The sequence below is a fragment of the Takifugu flavidus genome, chromosome 9 (genome assembly GCF_003711565.1).
Source record: "Takifugu flavidus isolate HTHZ2018 chromosome 9, ASM371156v2, whole genome shotgun sequence".
NCBI lineage: Eukaryota > Metazoa > Chordata > Actinopteri > Tetraodontiformes > Tetraodontidae > Takifugu > Takifugu flavidus.
This window is the reverse complement of record NC_079528.1, coordinates 3,086,387-3,104,585: the sequence shown is the minus strand read 5'-3', so window position 1 is coordinate 3,104,585 and position 18,199 is coordinate 3,086,387. Positions and strand designations below refer to the sequence as shown.

At 42.6% G+C, this 18,199-nt stretch overlaps 3 protein-coding genes across 4 annotated transcripts; 2 read left to right on the top strand and 1 right to left on the bottom strand.

Moving 5' to 3' along the window:
• Positions 1–444: 444 nt before the first annotated feature.
• Positions 445–5,789, bottom strand: itk (IL2 inducible T cell kinase). Of its 2 annotated transcripts, none has more exons than XM_057043847.1 (17): positions 5,430–5,789; positions 5,200–5,304; positions 4,986–5,067; positions 4,749–4,874; positions 4,593–4,630; positions 4,207–4,352; positions 4,064–4,129; positions 3,917–3,971; positions 3,468–3,547; positions 2,727–2,869; positions 2,544–2,582; positions 2,299–2,467; positions 2,008–2,224; positions 1,865–1,929; positions 1,645–1,763; positions 978–1,135; positions 445–903 (listed from the first exon to the last, which is right to left on the bottom strand). In XM_057043847.1, the coding sequence occupies exons 1-17, from the start codon at positions 5,565–5,567 to the stop codon at positions 844–846; spliced, it is 1,806 nt and encodes a 601-aa protein (XP_056899827.1). In that variant the 5' UTR covers positions 5,568–5,789; the 3' UTR covers positions 445–843. The 2 variants fall into 2 exon arrangements, with proteins under 2 accessions (XP_056899827.1, XP_056899826.1); XM_057043846.1 differs by having other exon boundaries at positions 2,544–2,618; positions 5,430–5,720.
• Positions 5,790–5,935: 146 nt separating this feature from the next.
• med7 (mediator complex subunit 7) lies at positions 5,936–7,535 on the top strand. The gene is made up of 2 exons (XM_057043850.1): positions 5,936–6,104; positions 6,568–7,535. Exon 2 carries the CDS (start codon positions 6,608–6,610, stop codon positions 7,358–7,360), a length of 753 nt encoding a protein of 250 aa, XP_056899830.1. The 5' UTR covers positions 5,936–6,104; positions 6,568–6,607; the 3' UTR covers positions 7,361–7,535.
• Positions 7,536–8,417: 882 nt separating this feature from the next.
• Positions 8,418–15,494, top strand: lonrf1 (LON peptidase N-terminal domain and ring finger 1). Its single transcript, XM_057043848.1, has 12 exons — positions 8,418–9,174; positions 9,728–9,846; positions 10,157–10,279; positions 11,094–11,282; positions 11,356–11,482; positions 11,558–11,633; positions 11,739–11,853; positions 12,142–12,263; positions 12,384–12,542; positions 13,213–13,375; positions 13,459–13,608; positions 13,720–15,494. The coding sequence occupies exons 1-12, from the start codon at positions 8,877–8,879 to the stop codon at positions 13,867–13,869; spliced, it is 1,791 nt and encodes a 596-aa protein (XP_056899828.1). The 5' UTR covers positions 8,418–8,876; the 3' UTR covers positions 13,870–15,494.
• The last annotated feature ends 2,705 nt before the right edge of the window (positions 15,495–18,199 follow it).

The window sequence follows — 18,199 nt, the reverse complement described above, 5'->3', positions numbered from 1 at the left end:
ACCTGCATGGACGCATGGTGACATCCATGCATCATTGTTCTTATTGTTATTTTCATTGTTGTTGTTGTTCAGGAGAAAAATAAAAGTATTTTTACTCTCTAAACTAGGACTAGATGCCACTAAATATCTGATAATTATGACGGTTTTCATTTGATAAATATCTCAGTTTCCAAGTTCATCTCACAATTGTGATTATTAGCTCTTTGTCTAAATTTTACAGTATGTGATCAGATGGATATGTGATACTGCCCGAGGAAACTTTTTTATTTACATGAACATTTACATTAACATGTACAGATGTAAAGCTATTTCAGTCTTCTTGCTTCAGTTAGAAATAAAAATCGACTCTCCATTACTGTCTTGTTATAGATGTCATAGATGTGTGTTTAGTTAATAATTAAACAGTAATATTAACCCACAAACATAAGACAAATAATAGCATAGTTTTCAGATTAAATGCTTTAATATCATTGAAACCTGTAGTAAAAGTTTGTAACGTTTTCATGTTTCCATTAGTTGCAAACAATTAATATTTATTGTTTATCAATATTATTACCATTATTGTAAAAAACTGTAGAAAAAAACATCAATTAATTACAAATTCTTCAAATACCAGCTCAAAGAAAACAACCATGACATTTGTTAAATGTGTAGAACATCTGAAATGTCAATCTGCAACAAGATCTGTACAAAGGAATTTGATAAAATGCAAAGTCCGGTGAGTTAATACCCGTTCAGACCAAAACACCTGCTTTTATTAGTTATTTCAAACGGCAACAACCCAATAAATAAAATAAATATGACTCATTTTGTAGTCAGCCCAGCGGGCTGCTATGGTGGTGGTCAGGAGATGGAGGCCAGCTCGTGCAGCAGGACGGCGAAGCAGGGGCGGTCCTCCGGTTTCTGTCGGGGACAAAGCAAAAGAGAATATTTTGGGCAGAATGATGATGTCACACACGTGACCAACATGACCTCACCTCCTTCCAGCACCACTCCATGAGCAGGTAGACGGTGTCCGGGGCCAAGCGTGGCTTCAGGAGCCGCAGGCCTGTGCTCAGGGCCTCCAACACCTCGGTGTTGGTGCGGTTGTCATAAGGGAGGCGGCCCTCGCTGTACACCTCCCACATGAGTACACCTGCGGGAGCGAACGGTCGTTAGAGAGATGCAAGGGACGGTTGCTGTGGTGATCAAATGTGCCCTCGCGTACCTGCGCAGACATGCGAGGAAATAAAAAGCACAAAATGTTCCGTTTATCTAACGACCAATATTGGCACCCTTGTGTTGCCACCACCAACACCAACCAATAATCTGTTCCTGCCTGTAGAGTCTTCAAACTTCACTTGGCATGGCTAAAGTCCTAGTATTTGGGGTATTCCAGTGAGTCAACTGACTTGTCCTCAGATATTGTTTTTAAGCACAGCTTTTTTATAACGGATATCCATCAAACAGGCTTGCTCAGGGCTGTTTTAGATAGACTGGCTGCTTATCACTATGAGTCCGTCATAACTGTTGGCGATCGCTCAGAGTAATGAGTACAACCAATAAAGTTTCTTTGCTATCGCACTAAAGACGACAGCATCAAAAATTGTGAATGACACTGACAATAAATAAACACATGTGATGAGATGACTCTCATGAACACACCAAAAGACCAGATGTCAGATTTGCTGCTGAACTTGCAGTATTTGATGACCTCCGGCGCCGACCACTTGACAGGGAACTTGGAACACTGGGAGCTCGTGTACTTATCATCGAGCACAAACCTGCAGAGCAGAAATCGATTAATAAGAAATCTCAAGTGAGCAGAATAAGTCGGTGCCATTGGCTGAGACCTCAGGATCAGATACATTCAGCGCACACTCACCTGGTCATACCAAAATCAGACACCTTCACCTCGTTATTTTCTGAAACGAGACAGTTTCTGGCAGCCTGCAGACACAGAGGAAGACTACTGAGTAGGGACAGAAGAGCAAAATGGTGGATGCAAACCCTCGTCTGTCAGATTACCAGATCTCTGTGGAGGAAGTTGGAGCTCTCCAGGTAGGCCATCCCCTCGCTGACGTCCATGCACATGTTCAGCAACGTCTCCTGAGACAAGCTGCCTTTCCTGGCCCGCAGGTAGTCGGAGAGGCAGCCATTCTCCATGAACTCGAACACCAGGCACAGGGGAGAACGCTGGCTGCTCACCGCGTAGAGTTGAACCAGCTTGTGGTGCGACAGCTTCCTGTCAGATGCAGAAATGTGCAGAGCTCAGTCATCGCCCCAACGCCATAGGAACGAGTTGCGAAATGCCATTACATCATAACTCTGGCCTCCTCCTGCAGATCGTCTTCAGACATGCACCCGTCTCTGATCATTTTCACCGCCACCTTCTTCTTCTTCCACCAACCTTCCAGCACGAGCCCGAACTGACCGCTGCCTATCTCCTGACCCAGGGTCAGTTCATCGGGGTTTAGCTCCCACTGATCTGCAGTACAGAAGCCAGGTGATGGACTGAGGTAGCAAAGCAGTTAAAGCATCAGATCCATTTGGAACCATCTAACCTTCAAAGGGAGCAGAAACTTGCTGGGCGCTACTTCCATCTGGAGATACAGGGTGTCTCAAACGGGTTATCAGACCTTTCAGGCAGGTAAAAACCCAACATACATTTTGAGGCTGAGCATCTGAACCAGTTTATTTAACTTTGTATTTTTTTCTTCCTCGTGTGAAGAGGAAGGGCACCTTACCGGCAGCATTGTGTTGGTGGTAATGAATAAGCTCTGGAATGGTGTTGAACAGGTAATTTTCAGCCAAATAAAACTGTCCTGCTCCTGTTTCTGTCTGTCTGATCTGGTAATGCTTCACTTTTGGATTTTTCTCCCCACTTTGGCTAGAATGATTAACAAACACAAAAACATAAATGCACATAAAAGGCTTCCGATCAATATGCATTCAAATAAATTCATTATTTTTGTTTTATCTTATTTACTGAATCTTTTTAGTCACTGGTTAATCTGGTTAATGTTCCTGCTCCAACTACACCTTAAAGATAAAACACCAATCCAATTAGCTCACGTTTTAAAAAATTATATTATACTTTGATTGTAAACTGCTTTATTATAATCCTGAAACACAGTCTTTCAGCCTGCACGACATAAGGGAAAGGTACACTTTTAATCGACAATCAGCTAAAATACACAAGAAATTGTCTGACAACCCCTTAAAGATCGATGTATTCATTCATTGGAAGCTGTAAACTTTGGATAATCCATTGCTTGGTGGGTGACTAAGAACTAACTGTAGAATTAAGAGCGTATTCAAAAATTTAAATTGCATTAATGCGCTAAAGTTTTCCAAAGTTTCTTGAGTTTGATAGCAGTAGCTGGATAAGACAATGGTCTCGCTGTCTGGCACAGAAAAGCTGCCGCTCTGCACAGGTGGCATGATTTAGATCATGTTCAGGTCAAAGAGGAAGTTAAAGCTATTACCTAGGTGCCTTTGTGAAAACTGACACTGTGAAGACTCCCATGTGGCTTGAGTCCCGAACCATGAAGGCACCTTCTTTTCCCTAAAGGTGAAACACAGGACTGATAACGCACACCTCATTGAGTTGTTGTAAAAACAGAAAATAAAACCAGCACATGGATAAACACTCAACTTCACGTGTGCAAAACCAAACCATACACTGCAGGAAGTTCAACCCGGGTGGGGGGTGGGGTGGGGGGTATTGTGGTTGTCAGACATTTTTTGGGTTATATGTCACACTAGGTTTATGGCACACTGGTGCACATGCCTTGCGAGGGCAAGGGTTTGCGTGGCACTTGGACAGGAAGAGCTTAGCTGCTCACAAACAGCCAGATTATCCCATTAAAAACAAGGAAGGGAAATAAGGAAGCAATCAAACATTTTCAAGAGTGTTTTCTTTTTGGCTTTTTACCTCTCTCATTAACAGCTCCTGTGCTTGCATTCTGTTCATATTTTTGCTATACCATCTGTGACAAACAACAAACAATTCAATTAAGGGACGGAGTCCGTGGTCAGATATATATTTTAGCCACAGCAGGATCGATGAGGTAAAACTCACTGAAATCTTTCAAAACTGCCGCAATCTTTTTCTGCCACATATGTGCTGGGTACAAAGCCGGTGTCCCTGGCAGATAAGGAGCAAATAACCGTCTGTTAGGTCATTTAATAGCGCGAGGGGTTGGAAGTTTAAATGTGCCATACCCATTGCCGTTCCTCACAGTCCACCAGTCAATGTTGGACTTGTTGATCAGGATGTACTCGTGGCCTTTCTCAAGCGGCAAGTCCGTGTCTCTAGACGGCACGTACTCTTGCAGGGCAATGACAATCCTCTCTGAATCTGCGTTAACCTGGAAGAGATTGTTTAAACATGACTAAAAATGTGCCGGAGCTGTAGCAATTCCAAAGCACATTGAACCGAGAATCACATCGACAAATAGAACAGATGCAATATTTAGCCAAGCAATAGCCCTAACTGTTTACAGTAATTGTATGTATATAATAGTATGTATATGATAGTATATGTTAAATATCTGCACTGTCACTCATTACATATCACACATCATGAAAGTGCCCCACAGATTATTTACCTTTGGATCTGGTAGTTGAGGAAGTGGCTTTTTAGAAGCTGTGGGAAAATGGGACACACCCAAATGTTCAAAATCAGTGGTTGTGTGTCACATCCAAGTAATGCGGTCATCACATTATTAGTTCTAAAAACACAAAATGGAAGATGGAATACAAACCAAACCCCAGTGGGTCATACACATGACAACCTGCCGCCAGCTTCTCTGTTTGTTGGCAACACCTCCATTTACTGTCCATCCAGAAGTTTGGGTGATATTTTGCCACCAGATTATTGTCCTTCGTCTCTGCATGTGACAGGAAGGAATAGTTTGAGATACTAAAAAAGGCCACTTAAAATGGCAGTTAAAGGACAACATTCTCCAGCCACGTTGCTCCCTTGTTCTAAAAGGACTGACCGTCTTTGAGAGCTTGGACCCATCTTTGACGACATTCATTGTCTGGGGCAAAAATGTAGAGGTAATGGTTGTCGTAAAACACCTGGAGAAATATGTTATTTTATTTAAAAAGTGTTGGGGTTTGTTTTTGTTGTTACGCACAATTTTTCTGAGGATGTATGTACGCATTTAAGATTTTTATACATTTTCTGATTTTAAGAACTTTCAAACTCACTTGGAATGGATACTTATAGTTACAGGGAATGGGTACATCACTGCACACAATTTCCACACACTTGATTTTGCTGAGATTGATGCAACCCTTCAACGTGGGCTTTTTCTGAAAGAAAACGCATGTGCGTGTATTTCCAAAGCTATTAATGCAGTCATAGGACCTGATAAGGTATAACTTAAATGTCCACATTGGAAAAGTGAACATTGAAAGCTCAAATATGAAACACTCACCCCAGGACGGTTCTCAGAATACCTCAGGTCTTGGGTGTCCAATACAAAAAAACGCTCCTTGTAGTTGCATGGTGATGTTCTTTTCTTTTGTTGAGATTTTTTAATTAGGGTGTCCTTCAAAATCACCCTGGGGAACATGGTAACAGCTGCTGTGAAACCCTGCTACGCTGGTGTTTTTTGTCTATGGAGTGACTGAAGGTGACATTAAGAAAAAGAAGTGGATGTGACTTGATAACAAACTCTGGAGCTTCCGGCACGGAGCTTTTGCACAGTGCAAACCACATCCTACTGCGAGAAATAGGCTGTACTGGTAAAAACACACCCATAAAATCTCCATTCGAAGTGAGCCACATGTCAGGGAAAAATACGCAATTATAAGTAAAAAAAAATGTTTTTCCCTTATCTTTTTGAATTTATTTATATTTTTGCGAGATTATGTGTGCGTCTTCTTTCGGTTGAATAGTTGAGACAATTTCGGAATAAATATCAGATGTTAGGCTCCTATTGTCCAAACGGTGGCGGTAATGAGCTTCAGGTACTCTACCAGCAATCATCAGTGAAGCAGAAGTAGAAGAAGAGAGGGGAAGCAGAAGCAAGAAGAGAAAGAATTCCAATATTTATCGACAGAAGTTCGATTCCCGACGATTGACTGTTTCTTTATTTCTTGAAAGAGAGGTGCGTATACCTATTTTTCTTCTTAATCTCAATGTACACCAAGTGAATCTGGTAGCAATCATCTGTATGAACGGTATTAGCAATAAACGAGCGTTAGCCTTGTAGCTAAATCGGTTAGCTTCAAACACTTCTAGAGGTGCATGTTTAGTGATGCGATTTACTATGTTGCGCATAAAATGTAAATACGTGGAGAATGAATGAGATAAATTGGTACCTGTGGCATTAAAAGCGATTTTCAGCCTTACGTTTGCTCATCCACATCGACACAGTTGGGTCTAAATACCGGTACATGAATGACTATATAAAATGAGAACTGAATTTAATGAAATATATTCTGAATTAGTCTGCAGAATAAAGTGTTATTAATGTTGTGCTAATATTTTTGAGTTAACTAAGCAGTTTATGTGCAACTTAACTAAACGGATAATAAACATGGATCTAACTGAGCTTATTTTCTTTAAAGGACTTCCCATTAAAAGAGTTTCCCATCTCAGGTCCACATCATGGGTGAATCACAGCAGGTTAGTGCCCTGCCTCCCCCACCTATGCAGTATGTCAAAGAGTACACGGACGAAAACATCCGTAAGGGACTGGCCCCCAAGCCACCTCCGCCCATCAGCGATTGCTACATGATGTTTGGCAACCAATTCCAGTGTGACGAGCTCATCATCAGACCCCTGGAGAGCCAAGGCATCGAGCGGCTCCATCCTCAGCAGTTTGACCACAAACGGGAGCTTAAGAAGATCAACATGTCCATACTTGTTAATTTTCTGGACCTTCTGGACATTCTCATCAAAAGCCCAGGCAGCATGAAGAGAGAGGAGAAGCTGGAGGATTTAAAACTACTATTTGTTCATATGCATCATCTTATAAATGAATACAGGCCACATCAAGCAAGGGAGACACTGAGGGTGATGATGGAGGTGCAGAAGAGACAGAGGCTGGAAACAGCCGAAAGGTTCCAGAAACACCTAGAAAGGGTGGTGGAGATGATCCAAGGGTGTCTTGCTTCTCTGCCCGACGACTTGCCACAGATGGATGGTCTGGGTGGTGCAGGCGATGGACTTGGCAGCGTCGGTGTTGGTTGTTCCACTGGCCTGGTTCCCAAGATGAATAACGAACCAATGGATGTTGAAGAAGTGACCACCAGCTGTATGGCAGCAGGTGACCAAGAGAAGAGTGCTGTAACATCAAAGAAACAAAAAATCTGGGACAAAGATGGAGCCGTATGCAGTATTATTGATGAAATTGCATAAGATTGTAAATGGATAATTGTGTTTCTCAAGCTAAAAAGTTATTTTTGTTTGTCGTGTTTTCGGGGATTGATTGACATTCTATTTAATTTCACTTCCTTTGAGCAAGTTAAGAATGTAAATATATTTACAAATGAATAGAAAGGTGTAGACTTTTTCAAATAAAAGCTATAAGGAATCTTTTTTCTGTCATCTCTCATGATAGACTCATTCACTCATGCTACCAGTGTTTTGCTACATTTCCAAATATCTTTACACCTTTTTTTTCTGCTGGAATGATAAGTACACTGCGTGATGGAGGAACTGCTTGAGTCAGTTATTCGTCCTTCAGATCATTCAGCTTTATCTCTGGAAAGTCACTTTGTACCACAACAGGGTAGATTCCTGCTGCCTTGAGTTGCTCAGTTCCTCTAACTTGCGTTGTCTTGTATTACCGTCGAAATGGAATTGTGACAAGGCGTCCAAATATCTACAGCGTATTTGGCAGCTAACTGCAAAGAAAACAACTATCGTTTGCAATTCTGTTTAAAACTATTTTTAATCTATATCGTATACCTACAAACTCACATCCATGCATATATAAACTGCAATGTCTACAATAATGCACAGAGTCATAGTAATAACGCATCCAATGTTTTTGCGTTTCAGAAATTCTGGTGGTTGTAATTTGGAGTGACTGTAGAGTTTTTGTTTTTGATCATAAAATCATCCAAACTGCACAACCACGCAATCCGAACCCATCTTATATGTTAATGGTTACAAAAGGCATCCAACCTTTTTTTTTACTAGGCTCCATAAGTTTTAACATAAACAGTATTTCGTTTTGTTGTTTTTTTTTATTTGGATTTCCCACGCAATGCTAATTGTAATTGATGCACTATTTTCGCTTTTATTGTTAAGCATTGTGGCCAAAAACAAGATATCGGGAGACGTATTCCCTTTTAGAATAAAGAAAGCCCAGAAATATCGTTATGAAACTCTGCATGACCCGGGTTTCACAACAGGGCGGATAGCAGCTCTCTCGTCCAATGGGATGTCGCGCCCGGCATCACGTGGTCTTTATTTACGTAACGCAAAGATGTTACACAGTAACCCAGTTCTTATGGTCACTCGGTGCAGTCTTTCAAAACAGTTGGAAGAAGGACCCGCATGACTGGAGACCCAGTTCTGGTTCGTGTCGCGGTTCGCGGAGTTTGAAGCGGCGCGGCAACGGCTCGCGTTTACGGGAAAATCGGGGGAGTTTATGGCACCAATGGGGAGGACAGAATGTGTTCCAAATTCTAAGAGCAAGTTGTAGCTAAATATTGGTAACACCAATGAGGAACTTTAAAACAAAGGGGAAATTTCGTCTGCAACGCTGATTTAGCAGCTCGGTTCGGGCGGGTGTTAGGAAATCCTTGGGTTTTTTTCAGTCGCTGCGCGTTTACATGGTCCGCGCAGGGCTGGTGTGCAGAGAAAGCTTTTTGATCTGCGCTGCTGCGACGACAAAGAAACAGCTGTGACATAACGCACCCCAAAGATGGACCTGCTGGAGTGTCCGATATGTCTCTTCCTGATGTCCGAGCCCGTCACCATGTCGTGCGGACACACGTTCTGCCGGAGGTGTGTCGGAGGCTCCCTCCCACCCAAATGTCCATCATGCAAAGAGAGATTCAAACAAAGAGAGGTGAAGAACATCAGGAACAACGTTTTGCTCATCGGCGTCGTTGAAAAGTGCTGTCCCGACGAGACAAAGGTGAAGTGCCACGTTCAGGAGAAGCTGAAAGCCAACGAATTCACGGAAGCGTTACGCATCGCCACCGAGGGGCTCGACTTAGGTAAGGGGGTTAAGCAACAGCTGGGGCTGCTGCTCATGCAATTACAAAATCTATTCACGTTTTCTCCAGGCCGACGCGTCTCCAAAGTTGCAGTGCGGGTGTTTTAATCCTCCGGATGTGCATGTAGGACTGGGTCACTAAATGCCCCCTCGATGTCATCTTCCTTCAGCAGAAAGTTTTGTTTTAATGCTTTAAGGGTTTCATAGATAGAAGAGTGGAGCGTGTTGATGTGCCCTAGATTCCTAGAAAGAGTCCAGCTCCAATGTGTGTCTGGCCTGGTTTGATTCTGGGGGAGGGAAGGCTTTTACCCGACCCAACAGCAGTAAATGATGTGCACCTAGTTGGGCAGTGCTGTATGCCTGCCTGGTTCTTGTCAGGTTCACAAGCTGACAGGTCCACATTTCACAATTCAGATAAGCATGTCTCAGGAGGCCCAAAAGATGAATCCAAAAGGAATTCTTTGAACGCAGACGAACATCAACAAGTCAAGGTTGACCATAAAACTGCATGCTGTTGTCGTTTTCCTCACTTTTCTCGTATGCTTTCTTCTCAGTTCCGCATGACCAAAGTTTAAGGTTGTACAGAGTGGAAGCTAACTGGGCGCTGAGGCATTTCTCCGACGCCCTGACAGACCTGGACTACCTCTGCGGCCTTCGTCCAAACTGGACCGAGGTTAGAGACACTTGCGGTTCTGGCTAAACAGGTCCTGTCGTATTTTCTTTGCAGCCATTCTGCAAGTACACTCAAATCTAGAGCACCCATTTCAGCCCAGCCTCTGTAAGTGTCTGCTGGATTAGCCAATCACAGTTAAGCAGTTTTGTAACACACACTCATGTAACTATAAATAGAAATTGTCTTTCATAAGCATGTTTTGATTGTCTTCACAAATCCAGTCTTATGGGTTATTCTGTGTACCTTTTGTGATGCAAACCGGCATCAGGAACACCCTCAGAAGAGAACTGATGTCACCGCTCTGTTGCAGGGCCTCTTTCGTAAAGGGAATGTACTGATGGAAATGGGTCGGCAGACCGAAGCCCTCGTCCAATTCCACCACTGCCTCAAGCTGCAAACCGACTTTGCTCCTGCAAAAGGCCAAATCAAAAAGGTCAGTTCACCTGACATGCACTTCCCAAACACGCCGCGGCCGTGATGGAGCCCTCAACATCGGCCCTAAATAGGAAGTATGAATACAAAAGCATGCTGCTATTTTCGTTGGTAAAACATTTATATTTACTCCTAAAAGCTTGATATCTGCAGTTTGTATTCAGCATTGTGAAACTTATATCAAATTAAGTAATGGATTTCATAATGGATTTATTATTTTCCATGAAAGACAGTTAGACAAAGAAGCTGAATAAACGTGCAGTTAAGAAAGAAGAAGCAGCAGCACTAAAAAAGGTGAAGTAGTAAGTTTAAAACCTCAGGGCAGATGGTAAGACATGATAGTTTGCATCACATTCTTCATAAATTGCTGCAATTATTCTATTGATTAGTGCTAAAATGCTGGACATCTTTATTTTATGATCAGTTTATATTTCTAATACTAACAGCTCGTCATTAAGAGAAGATTATTTTACATTTTTGCTAAATTTCTTCGTAGTTTTCTGAATCGCATGAGCTGGTATACTTACTCCAATCACTGAGTGTAATTTGCATTAATCTTAATTCTTGTTCAGTAGTTAATGTGTTAAATTTAGCAAAGGAAATTGTGTAACATCTGAAACCAGGCATTCAGGATTTACCAGCATTAAAAGTGACATAACTGTAATGTCAACAAAGGTGCCCAGAGCATATTTCTTTTGACTGTGGAATCAGAAATATATGTTGACCCACAAACAATGATCTGTTGAGTTAAACAAAATGAATGAGGCAAATTCCCATGTGTATACTTCTGTACTCCGTGTATATTCCAACTGCAGATCCTGGAGGCAGAGGGCATGCTGGTCCCAGATGAGTTGTCCTGCATCTTACAGCTGGTGTCTGAGCACTTGAGAGAGCCCTGTCCCATCACGAGCCTCAGCGGCACCCAGGGGCCCGCTCACCACGAGGGACTCGTCCATCCCACTGGAAATGGTAGAAAAACCAGTGGGAGGAGACAAACACAGCAGGTAAACACGACACGGCCTGAGAGGAGTCGTACACTGCTGTGAGTGGAGGCCCTCACTGTCGAACCTTTATCAGGGCCCCAACGCGACACAGGACTCGGGAAGCGAATGCTGCCTCAGCCTCTGCCAGGCTGTCTCCTTCCTGCCCGCTGCTGACGAGGATGAGGAGATGATGGCGAGGAAGGAGGATGGGAGTGGCAGAGGTATGGACATTTGACTGCCGATGATCTCCTTTCCTGTCAGTACTTTAGGCAACACGCTCTCTTTCTCTCTGTCAGGTGAACGGAATCCCGGCAGGGAGAAAACCCTTGCCGTTCTCACCGTCTCGGACTTTGAGTGCCCTCTCTGCATCAGGTCAGTGATGCGGCGCTGCCGCTGTCCTCTGGTTAAAGTTCAGCCAACACCCACCCGCCAGAACCGCCTCGGTCTACGTTCCCATCCTTTCTTTGTCTTCTGTAGGCTATTTTTCGAGCCAGTAACTACGCCCTGTGGTCACACCTTCTGCAAAAACTGCATGGAGAGGAGTTTGGACCACAACCTCCGCTGTCCTCTCTGCAAACAGCCCCTCCAAGAGGTACAAACACACATTTTTACTGCAGTTGGTTCATCCAGAAACAGAGAGCAGAGAAGTTAAACGGTGTTAGATTTAGGAGAATCTTTTGAATACAATACACTTAACTATGCAATTTAGATATGATGATAACTCTAAGATGATAATTGCCGTGTTTTGTTTACTTTAGAGTGAAACGTTTCAATGAAATGGGATGACTACTACTTAATGTCAGTCAATCAAAACCTGCCTTCCGGTTGTAAACACAACAATAAACCTGTAGGATAGTTCTAATGCATCTTTGTGTCTCAGTACTTGAAAAACAGGAAGTACAACCCCACAGTTCTGCTCCAGGACATCATGACTTGGCTCTTCCCCTCACAGCTGGCTGAGAGGAAGCAGATTCACGATGCTGAGATGGCTGAATTATCCAAGTTCGTACCAGATGCTGCTCCACCGCAGCAGATTGACAGCACTATTTATGCCTCTAATTCTATGCTTATTTTCACCACCTTGTTCCTCTATACGTTTTGTCCTCTCTCTTCCTTTTTTAGTCTAAATAAGGACATTCCCATATTTGTTTGCACGGTGGCCTACCCTGGAATGCCGTGCCCTTTGCACGTCTTCGAACCTCGATATCGACTGATGATGCGTCGCTGCGTTGAGACTGGGACAAGAAAATTTGGAATGTGCATCTATGAGCACGGGAAGGGGTATGTAGTTAATGTTTCAGTCCATCGGCATTTGAATTTTGGGGTCTAATTTAACATTAAACAAGCCATAGCTTTGAGGGGAATCGGTGGCAGTTTGTATGGGCTGTTTTTTTGGTTCTGCATAAAGGGTTTGGCTTTTCTAATTGGAGAAGGAACATTTGGTCTAATGGGGATGACAGTGACGCAGCAGAAGCAGCCAGCAGACTGGGCAAGATGGAAACTGGTCATATGTGACCCCGTGTGGGTGGGAAGCTCCAACCTCCTGCAGCAGTCTCCACACCATCCATCCATCTACCCACAACTCCAACTTCCACTAATATTCCCATCTTAGACCATCTTGCTGAGAGACATGCACCGTTTCCACATCCCACCACCTCATATTTGTCCAGCTTATCAGTTGATTGTCCTGTAATGTATCCATGCTGGGATGTGACACCGATTACCGGTGGAGATTGTGATCTTTGATAATTTGATAACTGATAAGCTGGACAAATATGAGGTGGTGGGATGTGGAAACGGTGGATGTCTCTCAGCAGTTCTCGTATTTGACCAGCAAGTTGCTACATTGTGAGACTTGCACAGATTGCTTTTGTGGTTAACAGTATGTGGTTAACATGACGGCTGCTATCGCAGATCAATACTGATTGCAGTTTTACCCTTTGTGTCGTAGGTTTGCAGACTATGGCTGCATACTGGAGATTCTGACTCTGGAGCTGCTGCCCGATGGACGGTCCTACGTGGACACCGTGGGCGGCAACCGATTCAGGGTGCTCAAGAGAGGCCACAGAGATGGTTACCACACGGCTGACATCGAATACCTGGAGGACCTCAAGGTCAGGGACATAAAGAGCAACATTTAAACAGAGGTCCATGAAAATATCAGAGCAACCTGACCATCAGGCTCTGTTTCTCTCAGGTCAGCGACAGTGAGTTGGAGCTTTTGCATCATCTCCATGACAGTGTTTACCAGCAGACTCAGGAATGGTATCAGCGCCTTGGCGGCCGCGTCCGCGAGCAGATCAATAAGCAATACGGGACCATGCCAGATAAAGAGGAGGACATTCAGGTGTGTAGCACAAAGTTTTCTATTTGTTTAATGTCAGTCCAAACACATTTTTTGCTTTACTTCTGAATTACTGGTTTATTTTTGTTTTAATAACTTGTATTTGTCCTCCAGGCCACATCCAATGGTCCAGCCTGGTGCTGGTGGCTGCTGTCTGTACTTCAGCTGGACCCTGCATATCAAACAAATGTCCTGTCCATGACCTCACTCAAGGACCGCCTGGGACATATCCGCCTTGTCCTCGAGTACTTTTCACAGAGATAGACCCCCCACAGCACAAGAGCATCGTCCCGTCAGTTGACCAGCAGACAATCAGATCGAAAACTGCCTCCCACCGTAAAGGTTGAGCTTTTCAGCCGAACAGAGTGCAGAGGGTGAAAAAATCTCTCTGTGGTTTACTAAAAAACAAAACGGGAAAAAATACACAATGTTGTGCACATTTTCAGTTTCATCCCCTTTTCTTTCTTACAGAATTTTGGTAGACCAAAGATTTAGCTGACTTGGGTCTGAGAAAAGAAGAATGTTTACCACAAGGAGTAATTTAATTGGATTGAAGTTGCCATTCGTTTTTCATAGTACTCTCACTAAAATGAGCCACTAGATGTCACTGTTTGGGTATCCATAGTACTACTACTTATTATTATTATTATTATTATTATTATTATTATTATTATTATTATTATTATTATTATTTCTTGCTTTATTTGTACTGACACGTTTTGGATTCAACATAAAAACTTGGACAATTTGGAAAGATTATTTAAGACTAAACAGTTTAATGAATGACACCACTTGATCAATACAGATTTTCTATCAATTTAGAAACAATCTCATAGGATCTTTCATTGTAATTAGAATTTAATGCAGTAATAATCCTGATAATGTTTCAGATTGATTGGCTACAGGTTTAAGTTTTTTTTTAAAGTATACAACTTATATTGCTGCTTTTTCTTGAGACTCTTTGCTAAGACTGTGTGAATTTACTATAGCGAAGAGATGCTGTTTTGGAAGGGGAGACATGCTGGCTTTGTACCTTAACGCCACGAATCTTACACACGTTTACGCTTTTTAATAATTTGTGTTCATGGCCAAGTATAGATACACGTGTGCAGCTTCGGTGGGTCATTTCAGCAGCTTTGTTTAAAGTACATATTATGTGATGTAATCATCAACTGAGATGTGCCGTGAACAGTCCATCCCAGCTGATTTAAGTCTTTTGCAGGGATGTGCTCTAAAAAAAATATTTATTAAGGGACTGACACAAGTGAAGCTCCCTCGGTGGTGGCTTAGTCTATCTTTTTTTTTTTTTTGCCCTAATCTGTTTTGGTGCCTTTTAATGCTTATGGGCCAATTTATCAGTGAACTGTGATTATGTGTATCTCATATTGGTTGATTTTGTTTGTTTGTTTGTTCAATATAGTGCGACATTCCTTAGAATTTTAGTGTTGTGAAAAAAAAAAGGCTCCACTGGGTGAAAAAGAGCTTGCATTTTGTTTTTCTACTCTAATGTGCCATAGATATTGTTTTTGTTTTGCGTTTTGTGGAAATGAACTGTCACTTATTTTTATTTATCTATGTCCTGGAAGCGGAGAGGTCTCCATCGTGAACCATCACATCGTTGCCAGCACCACTGTAAATAGTGGCACTGTCTCTGCTTGACATTGCAAACACAAGTTCACGTAAAAGGAGATGCTGATATGCACAAATAATACCCACAAAAGGACAATTCAGTGGTACATGATAACAGTCCTGTTCTGAGATCCACATTAAAATCGATTCATCAACACAGCATGTGTCCACAGTGAATGTTTTGATTTCACTGAAATAAAACATGCATTGTGTAGATTTCTTTTCTGTTTCCAGACATGATTAAAGCTATGAAGAAGCTCTGCCTGAGTGGTTTCTTTTCTCTTTTTTGTTTACACCTTTTTTCCTTAGGTGGTGCTTTCAAATCTCAAAGGATTTTACCATGTCATCTATGTCAGGATGGAAGTTTCATCCAGTAAAATCATTCATTTTCTCTAAAGCATACATATTTCTGACCCTTCAAATGCAGCATTTAACATTATAAATGAAAAAAAACAACCTCCAAATTGCTTTTAATGTCACCATAAACGCCTGTGACTACTCAGCCTGCAGGAGGCCCTTTTTATTTGAATCTGCCTGCTATGGCATAATTCATGTCCCTTGGCTGTAGTTGCAAGTCAAATCATGAATCTCTGAAAACATCATCTTTAGCGCATTATGTGATAGATTCTTGGTGGAAGTTCCCTCAATATAAGTCTTACACACTGAGGAAAGGCTGCGAAAGGATGAGTGCTTGTGTCATTTTGTCATGGACTAAAGTCTACTTAGAAAAGATAGGTAATGTGGGAAAATGAGTCTGTGATCAGAAATATTTACTAAACTTTTTTTTTTTTGTTCAGCAGCAAACTGGATTTATTCCCACATCTCTCAGTGTATCAGCTTCATCTTGACTGAGGATTTCTCTATAAATCATATTCACGTGTTGATTTAAAAAAAAAAAAAAAAAATCAGATGTGGCGTCTTCCTCTGAAAATCTTTTCTGAACCCGTCATATTTCTAGTCATTACAGAATCTCTCATTCTGACGACTCTCTGCAGGGTGTCAAGACCCAGTCCTGTAAGGTGATTATACAACCGGGTTTTCGGTGCTCCCAGGTAGGAAACAGCTTTCACTAAGACAAGCATGAGCTTCCTGGTGAAAGGGAGTTAACGGACTGGTAGGTCACAAAAGCTGGTAGGGAGTTTGCTCCAGAGGACTGGGTTCCGACACTGCTGCGCTACTGTATTACTTGCTATGAATACATGTTCCACTAGAGGGCAGTCTGTAGTTGTGGGTGAATGATATATGTGTTAAAAGGAAGGAATCAGACTTTATTAAGAAAGGGAAATCTCTGAACAGCAGTGATTTTTCCATTTCACTGATATTACAAATGGACATAACAGTCCCACAAATGAGAACCACTGGTGTGAAACTAGCTGTGTGTGTGTGTGTTTGTATATGTGTGTGTGTGTGTGTGGAGGGAAGGGCACAAGTCTTTTCTGCCCCAAAAAAAAGAAAGCGTAGCTGAAGCAATGCGTGTTTTCTCTGCATATGAAGCAGGCAGATGAAAAGAGGTCTCTCTGACTTCATTGGGGTTCCTTAATACAGCTCAGCATCTACATCAAAGTCCATTACGTTTGAAGAACGCCACAGCTTTTCTCTGCTAACTTGATCCGCGGGCTCACGCTGGCTCCCTGCTTGCGTGTGACCGAGGATGACAGGCGTTTTGTAGGAGTTATCACAAACGGAGAACAGACTGTGGCTTCGTGTGTGTGAGTGTGTGTGCTTTTGCATTACTTGCATTGAAAGGACTTCAGTGGAGAAGATACAGATAGAGTTGATGAGGATTTAAATCGGGACAGTTGTTAGGTTGGGGTCAAGTGTAAAAGCCTCCTGCGGGGAAAAGTATTTAACTGCGACAGTGTCTGTCCTGCAGAACACACACACACATACACACAGACATACATATACACACACGTGTGGTTGGGTTAATAACGATTATCCTCTGTAATTACGTTGGGTTTGGACTAAATGAGTTTCTATATGCTAGCAATGGGTCAAAGAGAGCACCGGGCATGACAACAGCCTCTTAAAATTGACTGTCAAGAGTGGGATTAGCAACTCGGAAAGTCAGAACTGTCGTCTTTGAAGTGAAAAGTATATTTACTTTTCATGATGGAAATCGGCACGTGGCCCGGCCCATTCCTGCAGACAAAGGTGGGACCCTTTCTGGAGTGGAAGATGCCACGTGTTGAGAATCTCTTCTGAATTAGAGAACGAATGAACCAGTCAGCCTATTCCAATTTCCCAGCAAACCCCTCAGTGAAAGTTGTCATGGGAGACGTTCTATGTGTGCCACACAGCATCTTTTTATGCAGTGGCGGCCAGTGTGTGAATGGCGGTGAGCTGAGAGGAAAGAAGCAATTCTAAATATTTGGTGTCACCCATTGGGCTGCAGAACAGAGATGAGGAAATAGGTGGAGAAGAATAATTAAATCCCTGTAGTCAGTCATCTGATCTCTAGATGTTGGCTTAGTTAGCCGGAGGATAATAGCTACAGAGTAGCTGCACAAACGTCTCCATGTTCCCTCACAATTGGGGCGGAGGAATCTTGCAAACTCCTCCTTCTGATGTTCCCCCCTAAGTGTCAACATTGAATTGAAACCAGTGGGCGTGTCTTTGACTTTACCTCGGAACGTAAAGCCAAACGCGTTGTGGCAGCCTGTGTCTGCAACGCGCGAGAACTGCAGATCACAAGTTTATGCTACAGAACAAAGCTCTTCACTCTTGTGATGATTTAAGGCTCAGAAAGATGGTTTGCGAGACGCTCAAAAGGCTTTGACCTTCTATTGACGCGATTGACAGTTTAATGTGTCAAAATGAGATGGATGAGACGCGCCGCAAGGAACCCTTGGACAGCTCGAGTGGGTTTAGAAAAAACAAAAACAAGAGTGCCCTTTATTCTTCTGGGGATTTCTAGCAGAAAAACACAGGAAACACAAGAAAGAAATGGGTTGACTTACTGGGA